Here is a 26,265-nt window from a genome sequence, read left to right as displayed (position 1 = left end):
TAAAAAGGATGCTAAAAGCATAATCCATATTTGCAAATCATATATTTGATTTTGTAAAAAAATACTTGTATCTAGAATATATAAAGAAGTCTTACAACTCAATAATAAGAATACAAGCAACTAAATTTTATTTTTTAAATTTATTTTATTGAACTATAGTTGATTTACAATGTTACATTAATTTCTGTTGTACAGCAAAGTGACTCAGTTACACATATCTATATACATTTTTTTATATTCCTTTCTATGATGGTTTATCACAGGATACTGAATATAGTTCCCTGTGCTACACAGCAGAACCTTGTTGTTTACCCAGCTCTGTATGACAGTTTGCACCTGCTAACCTGAAACTCTCAATCCATCCCTCCCCCATGGCAACCACAAGCCTGTTCTCTATGTCTGTGAGTCGACTTCTGTTTCATAAATAAGTTTATTTGTATCATATATTAGATTCCACATATAAGTGATATTATATGGTATTTGTCTTTCTCTTTTTGACTTACTTCACTGAGTATGATCATCTCTAGGTCTATCCATGTTATTGCAAATAGCAGTATTGCCTTCTTTTTTATGGCCGAGCAGTATTCCATTGTATATATGTACCACATCTTCTTTATCCATCCATCTGTCTGTGGACATTTAGGTTGTTTCCATGCCTTGGGTATTGTGAACTGTGCTGCTATGAACACAGGTGTGCAATGTATCTTTTTGAATTATAGTTTTTTCTGGAAAAATGCCCAGGAGTGGGATTGTTGGATCATATGACAACTTTTAGTTTTTTAAGAAACTTCCATACTGTTTTCCATAGTGGCTATACCAATTCATATTCCCATCAACAGTGTTGGAGAGTTTCCTTTTCTCCATACCCTCTCGAGCATTTGTTATTTGTAGACTTTTTAATGATGGCCATTCTGACCAGTGTGAGGGGGTACCTGATTGTTATTCTGATTTGCACTTCTCTAATAATTAGCACCTTTTCTTGTGCCTATTGGCCATCTATATCAAACAATTTAATTTTAAAATGAACAAAGATTTGAACAGAAATTTCTCCAAAGAAGATATATAAATGGCTAAAAAGCTCATGAAAAGAAACTCAACATCATTGGTCAATAGGGAAATGCAAACCAAAACCGTAAGACATGACCTTATACCCACTAGGTTGGCTACAGTCAAAAAGACAGACAATAACAAATGTTAGCAAGGATGTGGAAAATTTGAAACCCTTATACACTGCTGGTGGGAAGGTAAAATGGTAGTCACTGGAAAACAGTCCAGTAGTGCTTAAAAGTTAAATATAAATTTCCCACATGCCTCATCAGTTCTATTACTAGGTATCTAATCAAGAGCAATGAATACATATCCATAGAAAGACTTGTAGGCAAATGATAACAGCATTATTATATGAGCCCCGAATTGGAAACAATCCAAATGTCTATCAACTGATGACAGATAAATAAAATCTGACATATCAGTACAATGGAGTATTATTCAACAATAAAAAGGAAAAAACATTTGATACATGCTAAATCACTGGAGATGGCGACTGCAGCCATGAAATTAAAAGACGCTAACTCCTTGGAAGGAAAGATATGACCAACCTAGATAGCATATTCAAAAGCAGAGACATTACTTTGCCAACAAAGTTTCGTCTAGTCAAGGCTATGGTTTTTCCTGTGGTCATGTACGGATGTGAGAGTTGGACTGTGAAGAAGGCTGAGCGCTGAAGAATTGATGCTTTTGAACTGTGGTGTTGGAGAAGACTCTTGAGAGTCCCTTGGACTGCAAGGAGATCCAACCAGTCCATTCTGAAGGAGATCAGCCCTGGGATTTTTTTGGAAGGAATGATGCTAAAGCTGAAACTCCAGTACTTTGGCCACCTCATGTGAAGAGTTGACTCATTGGAAAAGACTCTGATGCTGGGAGGGATTGGGGGCAGGAGGAAAAGGGGACAACAGATGATGAGATGGCTGGATGGCATGACTGACTCGATGGACGTGAGTCTGAGTGAACTCTGGGAGTTGGTGATGGACAGGGAGGCCTGGCGTGCTGCGATTCATGGGGTCGCAAAGAGTCAGACACGATTGAGTGACTGAACTGAACTGAACTGAGAGATCTCTTCAAGAAAATTAGAGATACCAAGGGAACATTTCATGCAAAGATGGGCTCAATAAAGAACAGAAATCATATGGACCTAACAGAAGCAGAAGATATTAAGAAGAGGAGGCAAAAATACACAAAAGAACTATACAAAAAAGATCTTCATGACCCAGATAATCACAAAGGTGTGATCACTCACCTAGAGCCAGACATCCTGGAATGTGAGGTCAAGTGGGCCTTAGGAAGCATCACTACGAACAAAGCTAGTGGAGGTGATGGAATTCCAGTTGAGCTATTTCAAATCCTAAAAGATGATGCTGTGAAAGTGCTACACTCAATATGTCAGCAAATTTGGAAAATTCAGCAGTGGCCACAGGACTGAAAAAGATCAGTTTTCATTCCAATTCCAAAGAAAGGCAATGCCAAAGAATGCTCAAACTACTGCACAATTGCATTCATATCATATGCTAGTAAATTAATGCTCAAAATTCTCCAAGCCAGGCTTCAACAATACATGAACTGTGAACTTCCAGATGTTCAAGCTGGTTTTAGAAAAGGCAGAGGAACCAGAGATCAAATTGCCAACATCCGGTGGATCATTGAAAAAGCAACAGAGTTCCAGAAAAGCATCTATTTCTGCTTTATTGACTATGCCAAAGCCTTTGACTGTGGATCACAACAAACTGTGGAAAATTCTTCAAGCGATGGACATACCAGGCCACCTGACCTGCCTCTTGAGAAATCTGTACGCAGGTCAGGAAGCAACAGTTGGAACTGGACATGGAACAACAGACTGGTTCCAAATAGGAAAAGGAGTACGTCAAGGCTGTATATTGTCACCCTACTTATTTAACTTCTATGCAGAGTACATCATGAGAAACGCTGGGCTGGATGAAGCACAAGCTGGAATCAAGATTGCCGGGAGAAATATCAAAAACTCAGATACGCAGATGACACCACCCTTATGGTAGAAAGTGAAGAACTAAAGAGCCTCTTGATGAAAGTGAAAGAGGAGAGTGAAAAAGTTGGCTTAAAGCTCAACATTCAGAAAACGAAGATCATGGCATCTGGTCCCATCACTTCATGGCAAATAGATGGGGAAACAGTGGCTGACTTTATTTTTGGGGGCTCCAAAATCACTGCAGATGGTGACTGCAGCCATAAAATCAAAAGACGCTTACTCCTTAGAAGGAAAGTTATGACCAACTTAGACAGCATATTCAAAAGCAGAGACATTACTTTGTCAACAAAGGACTGTCTAGTCAAGGCTATGGTTTTTCCAGTGGTCATGTATGGATGTGAGAGTTGGAGTATAAAGAAAGCTGAGTGCAGAGAATTGATGCTGTTGAACTGTGGTGTTGGAGAAGACTCTTGAGAGTCCCTTGGACTGCAAGGGGATCCAACCAGTCCTTCCTAAAGGAAATCAGTCCTGCATGTTCATTGGAAGGAATGATGTTGAAGCTGAAACTCCAATATTTTGGCCACCTGATACAAAGAGCTGACTCATTTGAAAAGACCCAATGTTGGAAAAGATTGAAGGCAGGAGGAGAAGCGGACAACAGAAGATGAGATGGTTGGATGGCATCACCAACTCGATGGACATGAGTTTGGGTAAACTCCGGGAGTTGGTGATGGACAAGGAGGCCTGGCCTGCTGTGGTTCATGGGGTCACAGAGATTCAGACAGGACTCGGCAACTGAACTGAACTGAACTGAACAAAGTTAAAATGTATACTTTGATCACCACCATCTCCTTCCCAATTCCATTCATAAATATCAATCCTACAAAAAATTTCACATTATGCAAAAACTATAATAGCAAAATGGAAATATTTAAGTGTCCATCTATAGGGGAATGGTTAGATAATTTGCATAACTCAGACTACTTTTCCACTGTTAATAAGAGGCCAATCCTTATCTACTGCCATGTAAACATATATTCCGTTCAGTTCAGTTCAGTGGCTCAGTCGTGTCCGACTCTTTGCGACCCCATGAATCACAGCACATCAGGCCTCCCTGTCCATCACCAACTCCCGGAGTTCACCCAAACATATATTATTAAAGGTAAAAAAAAAACCAAAAAAACCCAAACAAGTAAACACTCAAAGTCATAAAGCAAAAGGAAAGCTCTCACTTTATTTAAAAAAAAAAAAAGAGTAGAATCAGATTAATACTCCCAAGTCCCTTCTCCCAGAAAGCAAAACATGTATCCTTGCATCACCCACTCAGGTCTTGGCCTTAGAGCTTGCTTTGAACATTGGAATGTCAACAGAAATGAATGTGCTGGCTTTAATCAAGGCTTTAAAAAGCATCACATGTATCTAGTTATTCTCTCAAGCAGCATAAACTTGAGAAGCTTACCCTTAACACGTCAAAAACTGACTAATACAATGTGTTATATGAAAAAGGTCCCAAAACATACACATCAAATTGAATTATGTGTTTCTTCCTATGTTGGGGAATAGGGATCCTGCGAAAAAGAACTTTCTACATTGTCTGATTCCTTGAATTTCACAAGTCAGTATCTCAAAATAAATCTGCTTAATGGAGAAATGAAAAAAGACATGTACTAAAAGTATCTGGATTAGTGTGGGGGATACATTTTTTTTCCTCTTTTTCTCTAGTTTCCAAATTTTCTATGTCGTTTTAGCATATGTTATTTTTTTTAAGTTTGTAGGGAAAAAAAGGTAAGGCTCTAAAATCAATCTAATGTAGATAAAAAGACACATTAATAATGGTGATGACAACTACTGATATTGCTGATGGCAACTTGAAAGTGCTTTGAAAATTATGCCAATGATCTTATTTAGCAACCACAATGACACTGGATTTAATCACTCCCATTCACAGTGAAGGAAAACAGGCTTAGATTACTTCCACTAAAGGACACATACATGGTAAGCAGTGAATCAGAAAACAGCCTTGTGGACTCTAAACCTCCAAATCCTGAATGCTATAATGACCATGTGATCAAAACATTATGCAAAAAGAAAAGAGGCAGTGATTAATTCTGTTCGAAAAAAGAAGAGGATTGGTTCTAAAGGTATTTGCTTGTGTGAACCACTCTTAACAGCTCCCTATGTGAAAAGTGGAAATGATGGCCTTCATTTGATATTCAGATTTTTGTCACCAAATTCCCAGAGAAATATAATTTGTAAACAACCATTTGTTACTTTTCATTATCACTTACAACAACTAAAACACATTATGGCTCAACATATACAATATAACTGCCACAATTATATTATATTATATTAATATATGGTTATATATAACCATATATAATATATATGGTTATATTAATACCAATTTAGTAAGATGATTTGATTAAAAAAGGCACAGTTTTGAAAAGTGATATACTCCAGGGACTAAGGAAAAATCACAAATGGACACAAATTTGTTCACTGTTAGGTTCAAATGCAAAGGGATAAGCTTCATTGCTTTTAATAATTAAAGATGGAAGAAATTACATGTTCTTAATCTAAATCATAAAATAAACATTTGATCTGAAAAAGTGTTGGCATACCTGGGAACATTATTGTTTGAATCTTCACTTTCATTTGCCAGGCCACCAAACAAATAGCATTTGTTACCATATAAAGAGAAGCTATGTCCCAGTCGAGGACAAGGAGGTAAACCAGAAGAAGGGGGATGGGGTTTCACTTTTTTCCATAACCAACGACTTGCCTAAAAAAAGAGCATAGATACACTCAGACAAAATCACAAAACATTCCTGTTAAAATACTAAAATATCATACCAATACATTTTAATCTGAATCCAATCAGAAGGCTTCAATAAACTACTTCGGGGACAAATGACAAATAACCAAATAAATTCTGAAATTAAAATGAGTGTTCCAACAGAAAATCAGTCTAGTCTTCCATATTCACAGCTTTCCACATGGCAAACTAAGCTAATAATCATTAACACTAGTAATCATAAAAATTGGGTTAGCCAAAAGTTTGTTAGAGTTTTTCAGCAACACATCATGGGGAAACTCAAACAAACTTTTGGCCAACCCAATATTTTCCAAATGAGGTATTCAAAATTATTTACAACTTTAAGATTACATGCAATTTATGTACTCTCACCTTTTGAAATTAGTTAATCCATGAATGGTATATATTTTAATCTTTAAATAAACATAAAGATCATATAAAACAACTTTTTTTTCTTGGTCACACCACAGGGCATGTGGGATCTTAGTTCCCCAACCAGGGATAGAACCTGTGCTCCCTGCAGTGGAAATGCAGTCTTAACCACTGGCCTGCTAGGGAAGTCCAATGTAAAGATCATTTAACAAACCAAACTCCAAAACTTACTCTCTAGTCATGGATTTACATTTTTTGAAATGAACTGCTTATAAACAGGCATAATCCATCTACATCTGCCAACTATCAAACACCCTCATGATCACAGCCTTGGGAATACAAGCACAGTTTAGGAATAAAAATTAGTCAGGGCTGTCACAGTGGGCTCTGAGTCCGGTTCATTGGAGAGTCAAATTTGGAAGGCTATCTGAAACTGTTACTCTTTTGTATGCATTGCTGGGGCGGGGGGTGGGGTGCGGGGATTATTAGTGTTAGAGGAACAATTTTTATAACTAAGGCAGAAGTTTTCCAAAAGGTGTGGTCTGGGGATCAGCAGCAGCAGGTGTGAATTTAGTAGGAATGCAAATTCTCTGTAGACAATACTGATTTAGAAATTCTGAGGGCGGGGCTCAGCAATCTGTTTTCACAAACCCGCCCCCTGCTTCTGTTGCAGGTTAAAGCTTAAGAAAGACTGCACTAAGATACAAAAGCCCAAATATAACTTGTACAACTGATGCTAAGTAACAGATATCTTAATGTTACAAATGTTGCACTGGGTATTGGAAAAAGAATTACATTAGAAACTTTGGCTTTTTAGTGAAGTGGAAACGTTTTCTTCGAAGCTATAAAATGTGGAGCTCACACTTACCTTCAGCATGTTAATGAAATATTTTGCAATCTTTCAAAGAATTAAGAGCAATATCATTATTAACATTTCAGTCTGAGATAATAAATTTGAAATACACTTACTTGTAACTCATATAACTCATTGCTGTATCTTCCATATTCAACCATTCCCCCAAATACTAATATTCTTGTACCATCACAGACAAATCCATGGGCAGCGCAACCTGGAGGGATGTCTCCTCTAACAGCTGGTAGGAACCACTGATTTGTAACTAGTAGCCAAAATAAAATGAAAACCAATTATAATAAAGTTATCATAAACTATGAGTATGTACTTTTATAAGGATCGTTTATATCAGTGGTTCTTAATTGGAAATGATTTTGCCCGGTCAGGGACAAATAAAAAATGTTTAGCTGTCATAAGTGGACGGCGGGAGTCCTACTAGCAGCTAGTGGGTAGAGGACTGGGACTGCCAAACATCTTACAGTGCACAGTACCCGTGTGCTTAGTCGCTCAGTCGTGTCTGACTCTGCGACGCCATGGACTGTAGCCCGCCAGGCTCCTCTGTGCATGGGGATTCTCCAGGCAAGAATATTGGAGTGGGTTGCCATGCCCTCCTCCAGGGGACCTTCTCAACCCAGTGACTGAACCCAGGTCTCCGCATTGCAGGCCAATTCTTTACCTTCTGAGCCACCAGGGAAGCCCAATGCACAGTAAAGCCCCCTAAAACCAAAAATTACCCAGTTCAAATGTCAATAGACATGCTGCTGAAAAACCTTGATCTATATATCATTTAATTTCTCAACAAAAACCCTACCTGGGGAGTATCATCCTCTCCATTTTACAAGTGAAAAATCTGACACTTAGGTTAACTTTAGCGCGGATCCTAAGCAACTGGCAGAGCAAAATTCAAACTGGGTCTAACTTAACTTCAAAGCCAAGATTTTCACATTCTACCGAAGTACCGATTAACTTTCTAACTTTTTAGGCTGGGGTGCCAGAAGGAGGAGAAGGTGAGAAAATAAGAAATTTCTCCTACTCCACCATTTTATTCATTTCTAAATGACCGCTACAGTTAAGCTATTCGGCCAGAGAAAAGTTACGGACCGCGACGTTGATCTGAAACTCATCTATTAACGTTACACCAAGAAAACAGCTTTCTTATGACAGTTGGCGCATTTACAAGTGGGAAAAAAATGAAATTCCAACCTCCCGTATATTCCACAGAGGTACTCAAGGGCAAGGGCCTCCGCGGCCCGAGGCATTTCTCATCCGCAGCGGTGCTGAAGCCGACGGCCCTCCCAGATCGCCGAGCGCCAAACGGCTGAGCTTGGGCACACACACCAAACTGCGCAGACCCAGGCGCCGGTCTCACCCACGAACCACTTCCCCGCCAGTTAAGAGCGCTGAGAACGGGGTAAATATCTTGACTGCCACCTGCCAGATACGGGGCTCAACTGGGGGTGAAAGTACCAGATGGCCTTTCCTTTTCCCTCCTCATTTCCCCTATATTCTCTTCCTACGAAGGAAGGAAAGCAAAGACAGGGAAGGCCCCGAGGAGCGCTGGTTTGGAGTTGGGTTTTGACAGGGAGGGATCTCGGGGCACCGGAGTGGGCGAGACTTCGGCAAGAGGCCCAGGCGGGTGGAAACTGTCTCTCTCGCCTACGTCCGCCAGCAGCGTTGGCGCGGGCCGGGAGGGGGGTGTCCACGACCGTCTGCCAGAGGGCCGGCGCGCCCCGCTCCGGGGCCGGTTTCGCCCGAGGGAAACCCGGGGAAACGGAGCTACGGCCCGGGACGCTGCGGGAGCTGGGCCACCCGGCCGAGCCGCACTCCTTGCCGCCGGTCGGAGAAGGCAGTGACCCGGCGGTGACAGCTGTCAGGGCCGCGGCCGCCGCCTCGTCTCCCCTCCCCCTCCGCGGCTCCCGCAGGAGGGGCCGAAGAACCGTCGCCGCGCCTACCGGTGTTGTAGACGTGCAGCTCATCCGCGATGCCCTCGTTGCCTCCTCCAAAGATGATCATCAGCTCCCGGATGGCCACCGCTCGGTGTCCGTGCCGGGCGCGGGGGACCGGCCCCGTGAAGGAAGAAACCCGCCTCCAGTTGAGGAGGCTGGGAGCCGCCATCTTCCCAACCCCCGCCCCTCTGCCCACAATGCACTGCGCCCGCTCCGGCGCCGCTGCTCCCGGGGGAGGGCGGGGACCGGCCTCCAGCTGTGCGCTTGGGGCGGGGGACGGTAGCCCAAGGTGGGGGATGATGGTCACGTGACCGCGGGGGTCCAGGGCAAGGCTGGAAGGAGCGGAGCGGGGCGGGGCAGGGTGGGGGGCGAAGTACTGGAAGGCACTACCGCCCCTATCCCCGGGCGACGTGTCTGGTCTGGGCACCAGGGGCAACGGATTTTAGGATGGAAGGAAATTTACTGCTGACCAGTCTCCCCTCCCCACCCAGTACCTGCAGTTTTGTGTTTGCAGGAGAAGATAGACCGTTTCCCTTTACGGTCACTTTAACTGAGCATCTAGGATGTGCAAGCGAGTCGGACCCTTTAAACAATGACAGCACAGCAAGAGAAAAGCTCGCTTAGAGGTTTTGAAGTGCCGGGAGCGGGGCGAGAGGAGAGGAGAGTTGGTCTCCGCAGAGGGCGTGACATGCGTGCCCAGGCGCCGCGAGGGCGGCGAGAATGCCCACGAAGGCGGGGGCATGGGGCGACCCGGGCGGGGTAATGAGGGGTAGGGGAGGCGGGCGGGGGTGATCGGGCGTGGGGGGTAGGGGGAGCCGGTCTGAGGGCAGGAGGGAATCTGGACCACGACCGAGCGTCTGCGAGCGCCGCGTGCCCGCTGTAGCTGACTCTGGAGGAAGACCGGAGCTAAGCTTGCTAAGACAAATAGGGCAGATCAGATTTGGAGGGTGCCATGCCAAGAAGTTTAGGAACGGTGAGCCGCGAAAGTTGTTTTGTTTAAGCAGATGGGAGGTTATGAATAGATTTCTGTTTTATTGTTGTCAGACGTTTGAGGGTGTTTAATTGACAAGCACTGTCCTCCTTGCCTTATGTGTTAACTCATGATTCTCCCAACAATCCAGTGAAGTGGGTACTGTTTTCTCCTTTTAGTGAATGGAGAAATGAGGTACAGAAAAGTAATTTTCTCGTGGGCCCACAGCAGAGAAGAAGTAGGGCCAGGATTCAAAGGCACAACTTCTGATTCCAGAGCACCAACCCCTAACCACTATACCATACTTCCTCTGAATGCAGTCATAAGTAACCCTTTTAAGTCCGGGCTGCCTTGTGATCTGGTCCTATAAAGAATCACACTCAAAGTCTTGGGCCGGGGAGGCGGGGGGGCTGGGGAGAGAGGGGGGGGGGCTGGGGTGGTGGGAGGTGGGGGGCAATTCAGTTCAGTTCAGTTCAGCCGCTCAGTCGTGTCCGACTCTCTGCGACCCCATGAATCGCAGCACGCCAGGCCTCCCTGTCCATCACCAACTCCCAGAGTTCACTCAGACTCACGTCCATCGAGTCAGTGATGCCATCCAGCCATCTCATCCTCTGTCGTCCCCTTCTCCTCCTGCCCCCAATCCTTCCCAGCATCAGAGTCTTTTCCAATGAGTCAACTCTTCGCATGAGGTGGCCAAAGTATTGGAGTTTAAGCTTTAGCATCATTCCTTCCAAAGAAATTTTAAAGCAATATAGATCCCTACCTCACACTCTTAAGGTATCAAAGAGGGAATACACATAGTGTAGACCAAATTTCCTAAAATTTCGTTTTCCTCATCTTATTTTCAGTTTCTTTCATATGCCTAGCTCATCTCCTGTCCCCAACTCTCTGAAACCTAACCATGCCTCTCCCACCTTCTCATTCATCTAAACTTCCTTTTGAGAGGTCATTCTCTTCCTTTTAAGAAGGAATTCTTATTATTCTTTACAGCTCCTGTTTCTCAAGTTTTTACTCTCGCTGATTAATGCCTGAACTTCATGATATGTTCAAAGAGAACTTGGAATAGGAAGATGGCTGGAAACAAAGAAAAGAAAGCTATGAATATTTATGTACTGATTTTTTTGTTGTTGTTGTTACATACATACCATGTGCTTTTAACTGTTTTGGTTATATATTTTTTATCTGAAACAATACTGGAAAAGTTGGGATAGAGCAATGAGTTTTTCATAAAACATTAAATATTTAGTTTAAAGAACTGTACTTTATTCTGAGAGTTTAGTGTTAAAATGTCCTAGCTTTTATAAATGATGCTTTTAAGTAAATGGTAGTTCGTTTTTGTTTTGTTTTAATGTCCTTATAGCAAATGACTAAGGGTAAAATTAAAAGTTGCAAACCCAATGTTGATACTCAGATTTTAAAAAACCCAAACTGGTGTATGATATTTGAAAGTCTGAAAACCTCTGAACTAAGGGAAAGATGAAGGCAAAATGTTAAGACAAAAGAGATTACAAGTGATAACTGCTTGCTTAGATAAGGAGCTTCAGGATGGTGGGACACGTCTGTATTAGTTTCCTAAGACTGCTGTAATGAAGTACCACAAACCATGTGGATTAAAACCACAGAAAGGTGCTGTCTCACACTTCTGGGGTCTAGAAATCTAAGGTATCAGCAGGGACATAATCCCTCTGAAACCTGTAGGGAAGGATTCTTCCTTGCCTCTTTCTAACCTCTGGTAGTCACTCTCAACCACAGACCTTCCTTGGTTTGTAGCCACATCACTCCAACTTCTGCCTCCATCCTCATATGGTGTCCTCCCCGTGTCTGTGTCTCTTTTCCTTTTCTTAGAAGTTCATCAGTCATATCACATTAAGGCCCACCTGCTGACCTCATCTTAACCTGTTTACAGCTGCAAAGACCTTGTGTTCAAATGTCACAATCACAGCTATTGGGCGTTAGAACTTCCGCATATCTTTTTGGGGGACACATTTCAATATATGACAAGATGCTTAATCCACTATGAAGGATATTTTAACAGAGTACCTATGACTCAGCTCAGCTCTGCTTAAGTGAGAAGTCTAGAATAGGTCCCCAGTTCTCAAGAAAGCTACCTTCAATCTTTGAAACTTTAAGAATGCAAGTTGCCATCTAGGAGAAGAGTGTAGAAAGGGAAGAGTGAGGCAGAATAGCACCCTAAAGAAACCAACTTCTAAGTGATAAAGACAGAGGAGGCTCTCATGAACGAAATGGGGAATAAATAGCCAGAGAAGTCAAAAGGGAACTGGGTGAGGGCGATGTCAAAGAAGCCGCAGGCAAAGGGGCTTTCACAGAGCGGAAGTGGTTATCAAAGCCAAGAGCCATAGAAAGGTCAGATAAGAAAAAGACCAAGAAGCAGCATCTGCTGAATTTGCAGACTAAGAGGTTATTAATGGCCTAGATTAAAATACTTAGTGGAGTGGGAGGAGGGAAGCCACAGAAGATCGAAGAATGAATAACAAGTGAGGCTGCACAGATAACATGTATACTTTACTTCTTACACAGACTTGCCCCTGAAAGGAAAGAAAAAACAGTGGCTGGAGGGGAGGAATGGCTGGGTACAGAGCAAGCTATTCTTATTCTTTTCCAGGGATGAAACTTGAACATGATTGTGGTCCTGAGGAAGAATTCAGATGAAAAGGTTAGAGATGTCTTAGTCGGTTCAGGCTACTGTAGCACTATAGGCTGGATGGTTTCTAAACAACCCACATTTATTTCTCACAGTTCTTGAGGCTGGAAGGTCTGGGTGCCAGCATGGTCAGATTCTGATGAAGACTTCTCTTGCAAGTTTCACACTGCTGACTTCTCACTGCTCCCAGAGGGAGCTCTCTGGGATCTCTTATAAGGGCATTAATTCCATTCATGAGGGCCCCACTTTCATGACCTTAGATCAAGAGCAGAAGTTCTACATCCTAACACCATCACTTTGGGGTGTGAGGATTTCAACATTTGAATTTGGACAGGGATACAAACATTTCAGTTCAGTTCAGTCCCTCAGTTGTATCCGACTCTTTGCGACTGTATGGACTGCAGCATGCCAGGCTTCCCTGTCCATCACTGACTCCCAGAGCTTGCTTAAACTCATGTCCATCGAGTTGGTAATGTCGTCCAACCATCTCATCCTTTATTTCCCGCTTCTCCTTCTGCCTTCAATCTTTCCCAGCATCAGGGTCTTTTCCAGTGAGTCAGTTCTTTGTATCAGGTGGCCAAAGTATTGGAGCTTCAGCTTCAACACCCATCCTTCTAATGAATATTCATGACCGATTTCCTTTAGGATGGACTGGTTGGATCTCCTTGCAGTCCAAGGGACTCTCAAGAGTCTTCTCCAACACCACAGTTCAAAAGCATCAATTCTTCGGTGCTCAGCTTTCTTTATAGTCCAACTCTCACATCCATACATGACTACTGGAAAAACCATAGCCTTGACTAGACAGACCTTTGTTGGCAGAGTAATGTCTCTGCTGTCTAGGTCGGTTGTAACTTTTCTTCCAAGGTATAAGCATCTTTTAATTTCATGGCTGCAGTCACCATTTGCAGTGATTTGGAGTCCAAAAAAGTAGTCTATCACTGTTTCCACTGTCTCCCCATCTATTTGCCATGAAGTGACTATGAAGAAAGCTGTGCACTGAACAATTGATGCTTTTGAACTGTGGTGTTGGAGAAGACTCTTGAGAGTCCCTTGGACTGCAAGGAGATCCAACCAGTCCATCCTAAAGGAAATCGGTCATGAATATTCATTGGAAGGACTGATGTTAAAGCTGAAATGTCAATATTTTCTCCACCTGATGTGAAGAACTGACTCATTTGAAAAGACCTTGATGCTGGGAAAGATTGAAGGCAGAAGGAGAAGGGGACGACAGAGGATGAGATGGCTGGATGGCATCACCGACTATGGACGTGTGTTTGAGTGAACTCCAGGAGTTAGTGATGGACAGGGAGGCCTGGAGTGCTGCAATTCATGGGGTCGCAAAGTGTCGGTGAGCAAATGAACTGAACTTAACTGAACTGAACTGATGGGACCAGATGCCATGATCTTCGTTTTCTGAATGTTGAGCTTTAAGCCAACTTTTTCACTCTCCTCTTTCACTTTCATCATGAGGCTCTTTAGTTCTTCTTCACTTTGTGCCATAAGGGTGGTGTCATCTGCCTATCTGAGGTTATTGATATTTCTTCTAGCAATCTTGATTCCAGCTTGTGCTTCATCCAGCCCAGCCTTACAGCCTTGACGTACTCCTTTCCTTATTTGGAACGAGTCTGTTGTTCCATGTCCAGTCCTAACTTTGCTTCCTGACCTGCATACAGATTTCTCAGGAGGTAGGTCAGGTGGTCTGGTATTTCCATTACTTGAAGAATTTTCCAGTTTGTGGTGATCCACCACACTCAAAGGTTTTGGCATAGTCAATAAAGCAGAAATAGATGTTTTTCTGGAACTCTCTTGCTTTTTCCATGATCCACCAGATGTTGGCAATTTGATCTCTGGTTCCTCTGCCTTTTGTAAAACCAGCTTGAATATCTGGAAGTTCACGGTTCACGTACTGTTGAAGCCTGGCTTAGAGAATTTTGAGCATTACTTTACTAACGTGTGAGATGAATGCAATTGCATGGTAGTTTGAGCATTTTTTGGCATTGCCTTTCTTTGGGATTGGAATTAAAACTGATCTTTTCCAGTCCTATGGCCACTCCTGAGTTTTCCAAACTTGCTCGTATATTGAGTGCAGCACTTTGACAGCATCATTTGTTAGGATTTGAAATAGCTCAGCTGGAATTCCATCACCTCCACTAGCTTTGTTTGTAGTGATGCTTCCTAAGGCCCACTTGACTTCATATTCCAGGATGTCTGGCTCTGGGTGAGTGATAGTACCATCGTGATTATCTGGGTCTTGAAGATCTTTTTTGTATAGTTTTTCTGTATATTCTTGCCACCTCTTCTTAATATCTTCTGCTTCTGTTAGGTCCATACCATTTCTGTCCTTTATTGAGCCCATCTTTACATGAAATGTTCCTTGGAAAAATGATAGTTTTGACTACATGGACGTTTGTTGGCAAAGTAATGTCTCTGCTTTGTAATATGCTGTCTAGGTTTGTAATAGCTTTTCTTCCAAGAAGCAAGCATCTTTTAATATCATGGCTACAGTCACCATCTGCAGTGAATTTGGAGCCTTTTAAACACAAGCGTTTAAATCATAGCAAAAGAGTATGTCATTTGGAAATGCTCTCTCTTACAAGTAGCATAATATCCAACACAGTGTAGCTAAATGATATGACAATTATCTTGCACAAGAAATCTGGGGTAGGTAAGTCTAAGGTTAGCTTAGCAGTTTAACAGTGTTACAGTTCCAGGTGGCAGCTCTGAATTTCTCTCAACCTTTCCTTTGTGGTTAAAAGAAGGTTGTTGTAGCTTTGGACATTGTGTCCGCACACAACCAATGCCCAAAGGCATGACATAGGAAGACATCCAGGACAAGGAATAGAACTCTCATTTTACAAGGAGGAAAAGCATCTTACTCAGAAACCACCCAGCATACCTGCCATTAGGTTTCATTGGCCAGAACTGGGGCATTTGGTATATTAACATTACATTAGCTGGGGACTTCCCTAGTGGTCCAGTGGTTAAGAATGCGCCTACCAGTGCGGGGGACACAGGTTCAGTCCTGGTCTGGGAAGACTCCACATGCCACAACTACTGGTCCTAGTGCTGCAGTAGAGTCTGTGTTCTGCAGCAAGGGAAGCCCAAGCACTGCAGTGGAGACTAGCTCCTGATCACCACAGCCAGAGAAGGCCCGAGTGCAACAATGAAGACCCAGCACAACATCTTCAAAGTGCAAAAAGAAATCTATAAATTTGGAATTCTAAAAAGACTTGAAGATTGAAAGAACAATAATAATAGTTATGTGGTCTCAGTCGAAGTATTTTCTTTGGGCTTCAAATTCTCTGTCTGTAAAATGGGAATGATGACAGCATCTATTTCTTAAGGTTATTTTGAAGATCAAATGAGATAATACATGTAAAGTACAGGCTGTGCTTGCATTGTAAGAGAGTGTAGTTCCGTGAAAATGACCACAGAAGTTGAAACCCTGAAAAGAGATCTTAGGCCATCCTGGTGGCTCAGACAGTAAAGAATCTGCCTGCAACCAGGAGGCCAATCTCCAACCAGGAGACCCAGGTTGGATCTGTGGGTCAGGAAGATCCTCTGGAGCAGGGAAGTGCTACCCACTCCAGTATTCTTGTCTGTAGAATTCCATAGACAGAGGAACCTGGTGGGCTACAGTCCATGAGTAGCAAAGAGTCGGACATGGCTGAGTGACTATCATTATCACTTCTATCAAAGAAGTCTTAATTCTCAGTGGGAAAAACTACAGTTGTTCTGTTCTTGATCTTTAAAAATGTTTGTCAAAATATTTAAAGTTCTCTTGCTGTTGGTTTTAACTGTCTAAAGAAATGAAAGAATAGTAGACTTCGTATTTATTTGTTCTACTGTAATTTAAAACAGTGGACCCATTGAAGATGAAAATTAAATGTTTTGGGTTGGTTTTGTGGCATTTTTTTTTTGGTACAAAACTTAACGAAGAGTTGAAGTTTTTTGGTATAAAACTTACCAAAGTTTTTTTGTTGTTGTTGTTGTTGGTATGAAACTGAGCAGTGCTTGCGTTCTTGTAATATAACATACTGTAAGGAGTAAGCATCTATTCTGTGCCTTAGAGAATGATCATATTCCTTTCTAAGTTTGGATCAGTTTCCCATATTCTATCCTTAACACTTTCAGCATCATGAAATACCTTAGAGAGTTTCTTTAATGTGAATTTTTTTTTGCCTGTGTCAATCCCTCTGGAACATCTCCACCCTCATCACAACAACCTTCCTTATTTATGTTTTTAAAATCACCTTTACTCAATTTTTCTGGCTGCATAGCTAGCGTTGAATAGTGACAGTATCATCCCACAGCAGCTATTTCTTCTCCACCTCTGTTTACCTTTGATGTGAGTTTCACTCCCACCGTTATCATTTGTTTGTTGTTTGCTTTGGCTTTGTTGGGTCTTCGTTGCTGCTTGCAGGCTTTCTCCAGTTGTGATGAGTTGGGGCTACTCTCTAGTTGGGGTGCGTGGGCTTCTCATTGCAGTGTCTTCTCTTGTGGTGGAGCACAGGCTGTAGGTGGGTGGGCTCAGTAGTTGCAGCTTGCAGGCTCTGGAGTGCTGATTCAGTAGTTGTGTTGCACGGTGTGGCACAGGGGGCTTGGTTGCCCCGAAGCCTGCAGAATATTAGTTCCCGGACCAGGGATCGAACCTGCATCCCTTGCATTGGCAGATGGATTCTTAACCCCTGGGCTGTCAGGGAAGTCCCCATTTTTATCTCTTTTGCTAGCTTTTTTTTGTTGGCCAATTCTATTATCTGTTTTTATAGATGTCACGTAAGTTTATCACTGGGAATTAAGGAAGCAATACAACTACATGCTTTGCTATCTGTACATAAATTGAATAACAACAGCCCAGTGACCAATACTTATAGATTGTAAGAGAAGTGACATGATTGGTCACAAAATCATGCTGTTAACAGCATAATAATTTTGTGGACTGAAAAGCTAGCAGCAAAGTTTATACTTATCCAGTTACTCACAGTTGGTATACTGTGGTAACAGTTTTGAACTGTGTTGTAGGGGGACTGATGTTATTAAACTATACTGAAATGTGTAGTTTTTGTCCATGGTGCCTGAAATGTATGCTGACACCGTGCACAACAAGGAAAGTTCTGTGCTTAAGCAGTGCCTGGCATGTGGTCAGCACGTGGTACATAATAGATTGTTTCATTTCTATCATTTTCATTACATTACTACTGTTTCTACTCATCCTGAGCTATAGGACAGAGGGTGGGGCTGGTGCTGAGAGGCAGCAGACAGTGCAGTATTTTCAGTTAAGAGTGTAAAATTGCCTTGTCCAAGGGACACCTTAATCTCAATCAAGGACTCAGGCCAAGGGTTTATTGGCAGCAGTCTGAACCTGGGGTTTGAGGAGCACCAGCAGGTGGGCAGAGCTCAACAGCAGAGAGTGTGGGCAGGCACTGTTCCCACCATGAAGGAGGCAGATGGTGTTTGAGAGGTCTGCTCCCAGATCACAGGGCTCCAACAATGGCTAGAGCAGCAGCCAAGGCATGGAGAGGGAGGGCACTGGCAGGATCAACACAGGACTCCAGGCTAGAGAGAGGCTACACCAATGACTAGAGCAGGGAACTGGCACAGAAGCCAAGGAGGAAAAGCAGTCATCTCATGCGGGAGAAGGGGACCCCAGCATGCTAAGAGTCAAGCATAGGAGTGATTGACGCAGCTAAGGGAGTGGCAGAGAAGAGACAGCAAGTCTGAGCTCCAGACAAGGGGATGACCCATGACTGAGCCCCCATCAGCCAGGGAGAGGGAATTGAAACCCTCAGAGTCGTATTTTCTGCACCCATGCAGCTGATCTTGGAGCCCAGCCCCAGGAGACCAAGGCAGTAAATAGAGCTCATTAGCCGGTCCCTGGAGAAGGCAATGGCACCCCACTCCAGTATTCTTGCCTGGAAAATCCCATGGATGGAGGAGCCTAGTAGGCTGTAGTCCATGGGGTCGCTAAGAGTCGGACACGACTGAAGCAACTTAGCAGCAGCAGCAGCAGCCTGTCCCAGGGCAGTAAGTCAGTGCTACTGCCAATGCTGCTGCTCCCTTTCCTTCCAGTCATGTTTATCAGCTTTTATAGACTTTATCTTACCAACTTATATACAAAGTAAAACATTCAGCTAAGGCAGGCCCATTGGGTAAAAAATGATAAACATTTGGCTTTCAACCAATAAGAAATAAACATGGAATAATAATAAATCAGATAATTGGAGTTGTGTCGACTAATGACAGCACAAATGGAAAATGCATATAGATCACATAGGGCTGGCATTCAAGCAAGTAACTGAAACCTGACCAGAGCAACTTAACTGGATCCAGGTTTATCTTTCTCACATGGTTATATGCTCCATAAATAGCTCAGGCTGCTATGGTGACTCCCAGAGCCATCAGGACTGAGGCTCCTCCTGTGTTCTTTCCTGTTGTTCTTGTTTGGTTGCTAAGTCATGTCCAACCCTCTGCAGAACCTGTGGACTGTAGCCTGCCTGGCTTCTCAGTCCATGGGATTTCCCAGGCAAGAATACTGGAGTGGATTACCCTTTCCTTCTCCAGGGATCTTTCCAACCCAGAAATCAATCCTGTGTCTCCCAAGTCTCCTGCATTGGCAGGTGGATTCTTTACTGCTGAACCACCAGGGAAGCCCCATTCTTGCTCAGTCCAGTTCTGTTTAGTTCCTCAGTCCTGTCTGACTCTTTGCGACCCCATGGACTGCAGCACACCAGGCCTCCCTGTCCATCACCAACTCCCAGATCTTGCTCAAGCTCATGTCCATTGAGTCAGTGATGCCATCCAACCATCTCATTCTCTGTCGACCGCTTCTCCTTCTGCCTTCAATCTTTCCCAGCATCAGGGTCTTTTCCAATGAGTCAGTTCTTTGTATTAGGTGGCCAAAGTATTGGAGCTTCAGCTTCAGCATCAGTCCTTCCAGTAGGTATTTAGGACTGATCTCCTTTAGGATGGACTGGTTGGATCTCCTTGCAGTCCAAGGGACTCTCAAGAGCCTTCTCCAGCACCACAGTTCAAAAGCATCAATTCTTCAGTGCTCAGCCTTCTTTATGGTCCAACTCTCACATCTGTATACTCTTGCTCTGTCCTTCTTAATTATCATGTTCAGGACCACTGAATCACGCAATGGCAGGTCACAGATATTTTACATTTGCTTGTTTGGATCTATACTCCTCTTTAACTTGCTCAGTGCCCTGAGATTGACCTAAATGTATTGCATCACCTCAACTCTCCAGGTCTCTGGTGTCCAGTTGGGTTTGGCCAATGGAAGTCACTACCCACAGAAAATTGTAAGGTTGGGGTAATGAACCTCCTCATCCCTTTCTTGGGGTGAACAGAGGCTGCTCCTCTCAGGCAGCCCTTCCCCGCAGCTGTTTTCTCTTGGTCCTGGTAACCACTCCCTTCTCGTGCCCACAGAACTGGAAATGCTCCCTGCATCGCTAACCCCAGGTTACAGCTTTGACTCTTAACTATGTTTCCTAACACCGACTACACCTTTTCAAATAGTGCCTGTTTTCCAAGTCTCCACCATCAGCCCATTGGAGTAAGCCGTGTGTGTCCTGTTGGGACCCTGACTGATTCAACATGGTGGTCTCTGCACATACCCAGCAGGGCCATAGGCAGCAGCACAGGGTGGTCCTTTCAGCCACAGGGTGTTGAGATGGCTACTCCACCTCCAGGCTCCAAGGTTGGATTTCAGACAGGAGGAAAGGGCAAAAGGCACCAAACGGCTCTTTGCCAGGAAAACAGTAGCTTTCCAGGAAGTCCCAGACAGCCGACTTCAGCTCACATGCTGCTCTGGCCGCAGGACCTTGGAGGAGGTATGAGTACTTTTCACTGGACAATCGCCACTTCAAATGAGTGTTTCTATCAGTTGGCCAAAAAGTTCCTTCAGTTTTTAAGTAAAAATGAAAGACACATTTTTCATTTTCCCCAAGAACTTTATTGAACAACATATTCTGTGTAGGTTTGTTCCACTCCCTTCTGCCATTTTTAGGCAAGTTCATAATTCTATCTTCCCAAAACTTTTTATATTTGAAAGGAAGAAGCCGAGAGGTTACTAAGTAATACCAGGCTATCAATGTTGGCAACAGCGTATAACAAATGTGGACTTTAAAACAAAGTCACCACTAACTCACTGTTACAATGTCTTTCTTTTGTTCATACTTTGAAGTGTCTTCCTGCAACAACACTAATAATAGCTTATATCCTAACCCTAGCCCTTAGTGCTTTACATGCGTGATGTTTTTTAACCCTCACAAGAAGCTTCTTCATCTTAGAGATGAGGAAACTGAAAGTGGGCTTTTCAGGAATGTGTAAATATAACGCCTGAGTTGACACCTAGATTTCTGTCAGTCTCCAGAGCCCAGGCTGGTAACCACTGCACTTCTCAGGGTGCTCCTATATCCTGCATCTCTTTCTATTCTTATTTCTTCCACAGAGGAGAATCTATGCATCCAGTGTGGAAATCCAGGTCATAGATAATAAGCCTCTTGCATCCTCAGAACATGGCCCAGCAGAAATAAAGGAGAATCTGCAGTTGGAGGCAGTAAGGGATCAGGGAGAAAGTGTACCAAGAACAATGATAGAGAGATTTGGCTCCATATGGAAGTTAGTATGATCAACAAGCAGGGTCTATGAACCAACATGATCATTATTTTGTTTCTGAGTCCCCTTCTTGGGTGCTTTGTTCTCATACTCTCTGAACCTCCTTATTCACCACCTCTTCCACTGGGTCAGGCATTTTGCTAAGTGGATGAGAGATAGGAAGGAGAGAAAAACCCAGCCTTTGGAGAAAACTGGACTGGGCAGGTGTGGAGCTTGGAGCTTCTGAAATGGCAGTGGCCAGCCCTGAGCCAGGAAATGTTGGTATTTTGTTCATGTAGTTGCAGTGAGGGTTGGAGCAAGAGTACTTAGCACACAGTACCCCAAGCTATCACCCAGAACCTTCTGGCTTCCTGCAGGTGATCAATATATAAAATGTATCTTTGCTGCAACCTAAGATAAATATCTTACAATCACAGCTGTTAGCTGAAACATTGAGGAGAGTTGTGGTTTAAAACAGGTTCCTGGAAGTAAAGAGAGAAGAGGAATAGCATGAAGTCGAGTCTGCTCCAAAGAAAGGTGGCACACTTGCTGGTGATGTAAAGGCTCTTTGTTGTTTACTTACTAACTCCTGTCTGACCCTCATGGACTGTAGCCCACCAGGCTCCTCAGTCCATGGAATTTTCCAGGCAAGAATACTAGAGCAGATTGCCATTTTCTACTCCAGGGGATCTTCCCAACCCAGGGATCGAACCCAGGTCCTGTGTTTCCTGCATTGGCAGGCAGATTCTTACTGCTGAGCCACCAGGGAGGCCCTAGGATAGGGTAGACAAGAGAATGACACAGGGCTGCCAGTCATTCTCTACAGTGCTTCTGAAGGATGACCTTATTGGCTTTCTTTTTTTTTTTTTTTGGCCATGCCATGCTGCCTTCAGGATCTTAGTTCCCTGGGCCTTTGGTGGTGAAGATGCTGAGTCCCAACCTCTGGACTGCCTGGTAATTCACTTGAAGGATGACCAAGTGAGGAAATAATTATGCATACAATTTAACCCCAGAGTTGCTGCCCCAAATCCTAGTATTTGAAACACTTCTCAAGTAAGAAACAGTTGCAAAGCGCTGAACAGAAATTCCAGTTCCTGCTTCATTACTATATTGCTGTGGGAACTTGGACTTTAACTTGCTCAAAGGCTCAGCTTGCTCATTTGCAGACTGGGGCAAAAAACATCTGTTCAACTTACCTAACAAGAATGTTATACAGATAAAACAAAATAGAAGATATCAAAATGCTTTGTTAATGTTCAAAGTTCTATACAAATAGATCTGGTCTAGATACTCTGACTCTGCAAGTTCGAGTCTGAAACCAGCCCGCACTAAATCCTTCAGAGCCACAGTGTTCATTACAGTAGCCACTAGCAACACTGGCTATGAGAACTTAAAATGTGACTAGTGCCACTGAGGAACTGAATTTTAAATTGTACCTAGTCTTAATCAATTTCAGTTGAAAAACTGATTCATGATCCAGTGACTGGAAAAGTTTGAAGTGTGTTTGGAGCAACCTGAGCCTGCAAATCTGTTTTTTAAATCATAAATTTTATAAAATCTAAATACATATCAGTTGTTTCTGATGAAATTTAGTGTTGGAATTGAGACATGCTGCAAATGTAAAAGACACACCAGATTTTAAAGGCTTCATACAAAACAAAAAGTGTGAAATGTCTTGTTAATAAGTTTTCTGCCAATGAAATGTTGAAATAGTATTTTTAATATATTGAGTTAAATAAAATTTATCATTAAAATTAATTTGACCTCTTTGTGTTTTTCTTTTTTGTGAAGGATTTTTTAGATGCTTTATTTTTAAATTGGAGGATAACTGCATTACAATGTTATGTTAGTTTCTGCTTTGCAACAGTGTGAATCAGCTGTATGTACACATAGATCCCCTCCCTCTTAGACCTCCCTTCCACTCCCCCATCACGTGCCACCCCTCTGGATCATCATAGAGCACCAGGCTGAGCTCCCTGTGCTGTGCACACAGCAGCTTCCCTCCAGCTAGCTATCTTACATATGGTAGTGTATATGCGTCAGTGCTGTTCTCTCAATTCGTCCCACCTTTCCCTTCGCCCATTACGTCCACAAGTCCATTCTCTGCGTCGGCATCTCTGTTCCTGCACTGCAAATAGGTCCATCAGTACTATTTTTCTAGACTCCACATATATGCGTTATTATACAATATTTGTTTTTCTCTGACTCACTTCACTATCCTTTTTTAAACTAAGAGCTTTTATTTTTTAATTATTGGAAGATCACGGCTTTACAATATTGTGTTAGTTTCTGCTACACATCAACATGAATCAGCCATAGGTATACATATGTCCCCTCCCTCCTGAACCTCCTTCCCACCTCCCATCCTATCCCACCCCTCTAGGTTGTCAGAGTACCAGGTTTGAGCTCCCTGTTTAATACAGCAATTCCCTTTGGCCATCTTTTGTACATATGGTAATGTGTATTTTTCGTTCTTACTCTTTCGGTTTGTCCCTCCTCCACCTTCCCCCACTGTATTAACGCACATATATGGAATCTAGAAAGATAGCACTGATGAACCTATTTGCAGGACAGCAGTGGAGACGCCAACACAGAGAAGAGACTTGTGGACACAATATTTTTCTTAAAGCGACTATTGGAAAATTTTAAATGGCAATGTGGCTTGCATTATATTTCTGTTGGGCAATATCATTTTAGATGGAGGCAGTGAGCAGAGGCAGACTCATTTCCTTGTAGGAACTAGGGAGAGAAGCCACTGCTGAATACATTCCATGATCCCAGGCAAAGTGCTGGCACGGTTTCCTGGGTTTCTGAGAATAAATGGCAGGAACACAGAACAGCACATAACTGGGTGGGGCTGATGCACTGCCTGATTCCTTTCCATGTTCAGGCACAAAACACACCATCTAGAAACTTTCTGTCACTATCATTGCCTTGGCAGAGGATACCACAGTTGTTATCTGGGTGTTGACTTGGACACGAATGCATTCTAATGACAAGGGCATTTCAGGTGAAGCTAGTGGCCATGAAGACAGTCTTAAAATTGGTATGCACTTAACTTCTTCACTTTCGCCCTCTCAACATGTACCTGAGCCCCAATGTGTGGTGGAAATTCACCCTCCAAGCATTTGCTTTTTTCCGGTTTTGAATCTTTACCTCCAGAGCAGCCTTGTTTTCAAAATGATTTGCGGGCTGCCGGAGGAGGCTGCAAAAGGAAGTCTGGCCCGTCGGAGCCAGCCAGCCAAGCACATCTGGAAGTGGTTTCAGAGGCCTCCTCACTCGGCCAGCACAGCGCCTGGATTCCCAGCTGCTTGGAGCAGGGGTGGAAGAAACCCGACCCGCTCCAAAGTCGACGCAAGCAAGGGAGGTACAGTGGGGGAGCAGGACTCTCTTGGAAACGGAATATTGGCCTCGAGGCTCTCCAGCCTTTTGAGATTTCCAATGGGATTTTAGAAGCAGCTGAAGCACCATGAAGGGCAGTACCCTGGGGCCAGCTACGATTTGAACACTCTGCCCTGCAGCTCTTTGGACGGAGGAACCCAGAATCCTGATCTCACCGCTCACCAGGTAAACAGAAATTTACAACAGGGTGACAGCCTGTCTATTTCACTCTGGCCTGCTGGCAGCTGTCCTTCATTTTGCTGTAGACGCAAGAAAGTAGATCTGAGGTGGACTGTCCCATGCAAACCACCTTCAGGCGCCCCCAGCTGATGTTTGTAGCATGCCAGCAGAATCTGCTTCATTTTTTTGCCATCGCCGCAAATCCAAAATAGTGTGCAAGTTTTTCACATCCTGCATTGCTTTTCCAGACCTGGATTTATCTCCATCTCCCTACCCGCCAAAGAGTGTTGATTTACTGTTTTCCTCATATTTTCAGTGTGGAAATCATCGGTTAGCTAGGACTTGATAAATGCTAGCATTTAAGACAGGTATGTTTCTGAGCCACAAAAGATTTAACTGAGTTATGAATCTTGTTTTCGGAATCCGTCCTAGGAAGCTGTTTTGAGGGCTCCAAGCACCGCCCCACTTCCCCCGCAAAGAACTAGCAATCATATGAAATCTAAATAAGGCTTATTGTAAATACAGTAGTCATAGTGTTCAGGCTGAAAAATGCTTTTTAATGTTCAAAAAATGTCCTCTTATGTTCACTTTATGAGCAAGAATAATACATTGGCTAAGCCTGATAAAAACTGATAAGTAACTTATGACATAAGTTAAGAAGGGATACTTAATATAAGAGGAAAAGGAAAAGAAGAAAATATGATATCCAAACATCTGAATGTGCTGTGGAAAAGGCAGTCCCTAGCTGTTTGGCCCTGTGCAGCCAAATTTCCCAAGCGACATTGGTTTGTTTGTCTTTTCCTCCGAATGTTTTGGTGTTGCATCCATACACGGAATGCTTTTGCATGCTGCATGATGGAATTCTGGGTCTCTATCTAACTCAGAGCTCTGCAGGGCAGTGGTGAGAACATGGGCTCTGGGGTCTGACTCACAGAGATGAGTCTTTGCACTGCCACTTAGAAGCTTTGACTCTGGGCGACTCTTCTTATTTGTAAAATAGGAATTAAGGGACATCCTATGTGTGAATGTGTTGTGTGCTCAGTCTCTCAGTTGTGTCCGACTCTTTGTGGTCCCACACACTGTCCATGTTCCTCTGTTTGTAGAATTTTCCAGGCAAGAATATATTCCAGAGATTCCCTGACCCAGGGATTGAACCCATGTCTCCAGAGTCTCCTGCACTGGCAGTGGCTCAGTCATGTCTGACTCTTTGCGACTTCATGGACTGTAGCCCGCCAGGCTACTCTGTCCATGGGATTCTCCAGGCAAGAATACTGCAGTTGGTAGTCATTCCCTTCTCTAGGGGATCTTCCCAACCCAGGCATCAAATCCAGGTCTCCTGCATTGCAGGCAGATTCTTTACCAGCTGAGCCATCAGGGAAGCACCAAGGCTTTGCCAAGTGACAAGTGACTACCACTTTTACTTTACTGTGTCTGGAAGGGCATAATGCAGGGATCAGCAGAGTACTGAGCCCTCAGGGAGGGAG

At 43.4% G+C, this 26,265-nt stretch overlaps 2 protein-coding genes across 4 annotated transcripts in view; one reads left to right on the top strand and one right to left on the bottom strand.

Moving 5' to 3' along the window:
- The window catches only part of HCFC2 (host cell factor C2), a 57,666-nt gene extending 48,463 nt beyond the window's left edge, over window positions 1–9,203 (bottom strand). For 2 of the 3 annotated variants that reach the window (XM_061417129.1, XM_061417131.1), the window contains exons 1-3: window positions 8,994–9,203; window positions 7,158–7,306; window positions 5,623–5,783 (exon numbers count right to left, since the gene is read on the bottom strand). In XM_061417129.1, coding sequence (XP_061273113.1) covers window positions 5,623–5,783; window positions 7,158–7,306; window positions 8,994–9,156 — 473 coding nt within the window. In that variant the 5' untranslated portion in view covers window positions 9,157–9,203. Of the gene's footprint in view, window positions 1–5,622; window positions 5,784–7,157; window positions 7,307–8,244; window positions 8,328–8,993 lie in introns of those variants that run through there. The other variant, XM_061417132.1, reaches the window with a different exon arrangement.
- A 14,926-nt stretch (window positions 9,204–24,129) lies between these two features.
- The window catches only part of GLT8D2 (glycosyltransferase 8 domain containing 2), a 42,567-nt gene continuing 40,431 nt past the window's right edge, over window positions 24,130–26,265 (top strand). The window contains exon 1 of the mRNA XM_061417120.1: window positions 24,130–24,787. The gene's annotated coding sequence lies outside the window, so the exon portion shown is untranslated. The remainder of the gene's footprint in view (window positions 24,788–26,265) is intronic.

This window comes from Bos javanicus, chromosome 5, assembly GCF_032452875.1.
Source record: "Bos javanicus breed banteng chromosome 5, ARS-OSU_banteng_1.0, whole genome shotgun sequence".
In the NCBI taxonomy this organism is placed as follows: Eukaryota; Metazoa; Chordata; class Mammalia; order Artiodactyla; family Bovidae; genus Bos; species Bos javanicus.
This window is presented reverse-complemented; position numbering and strand designations above follow the sequence as displayed.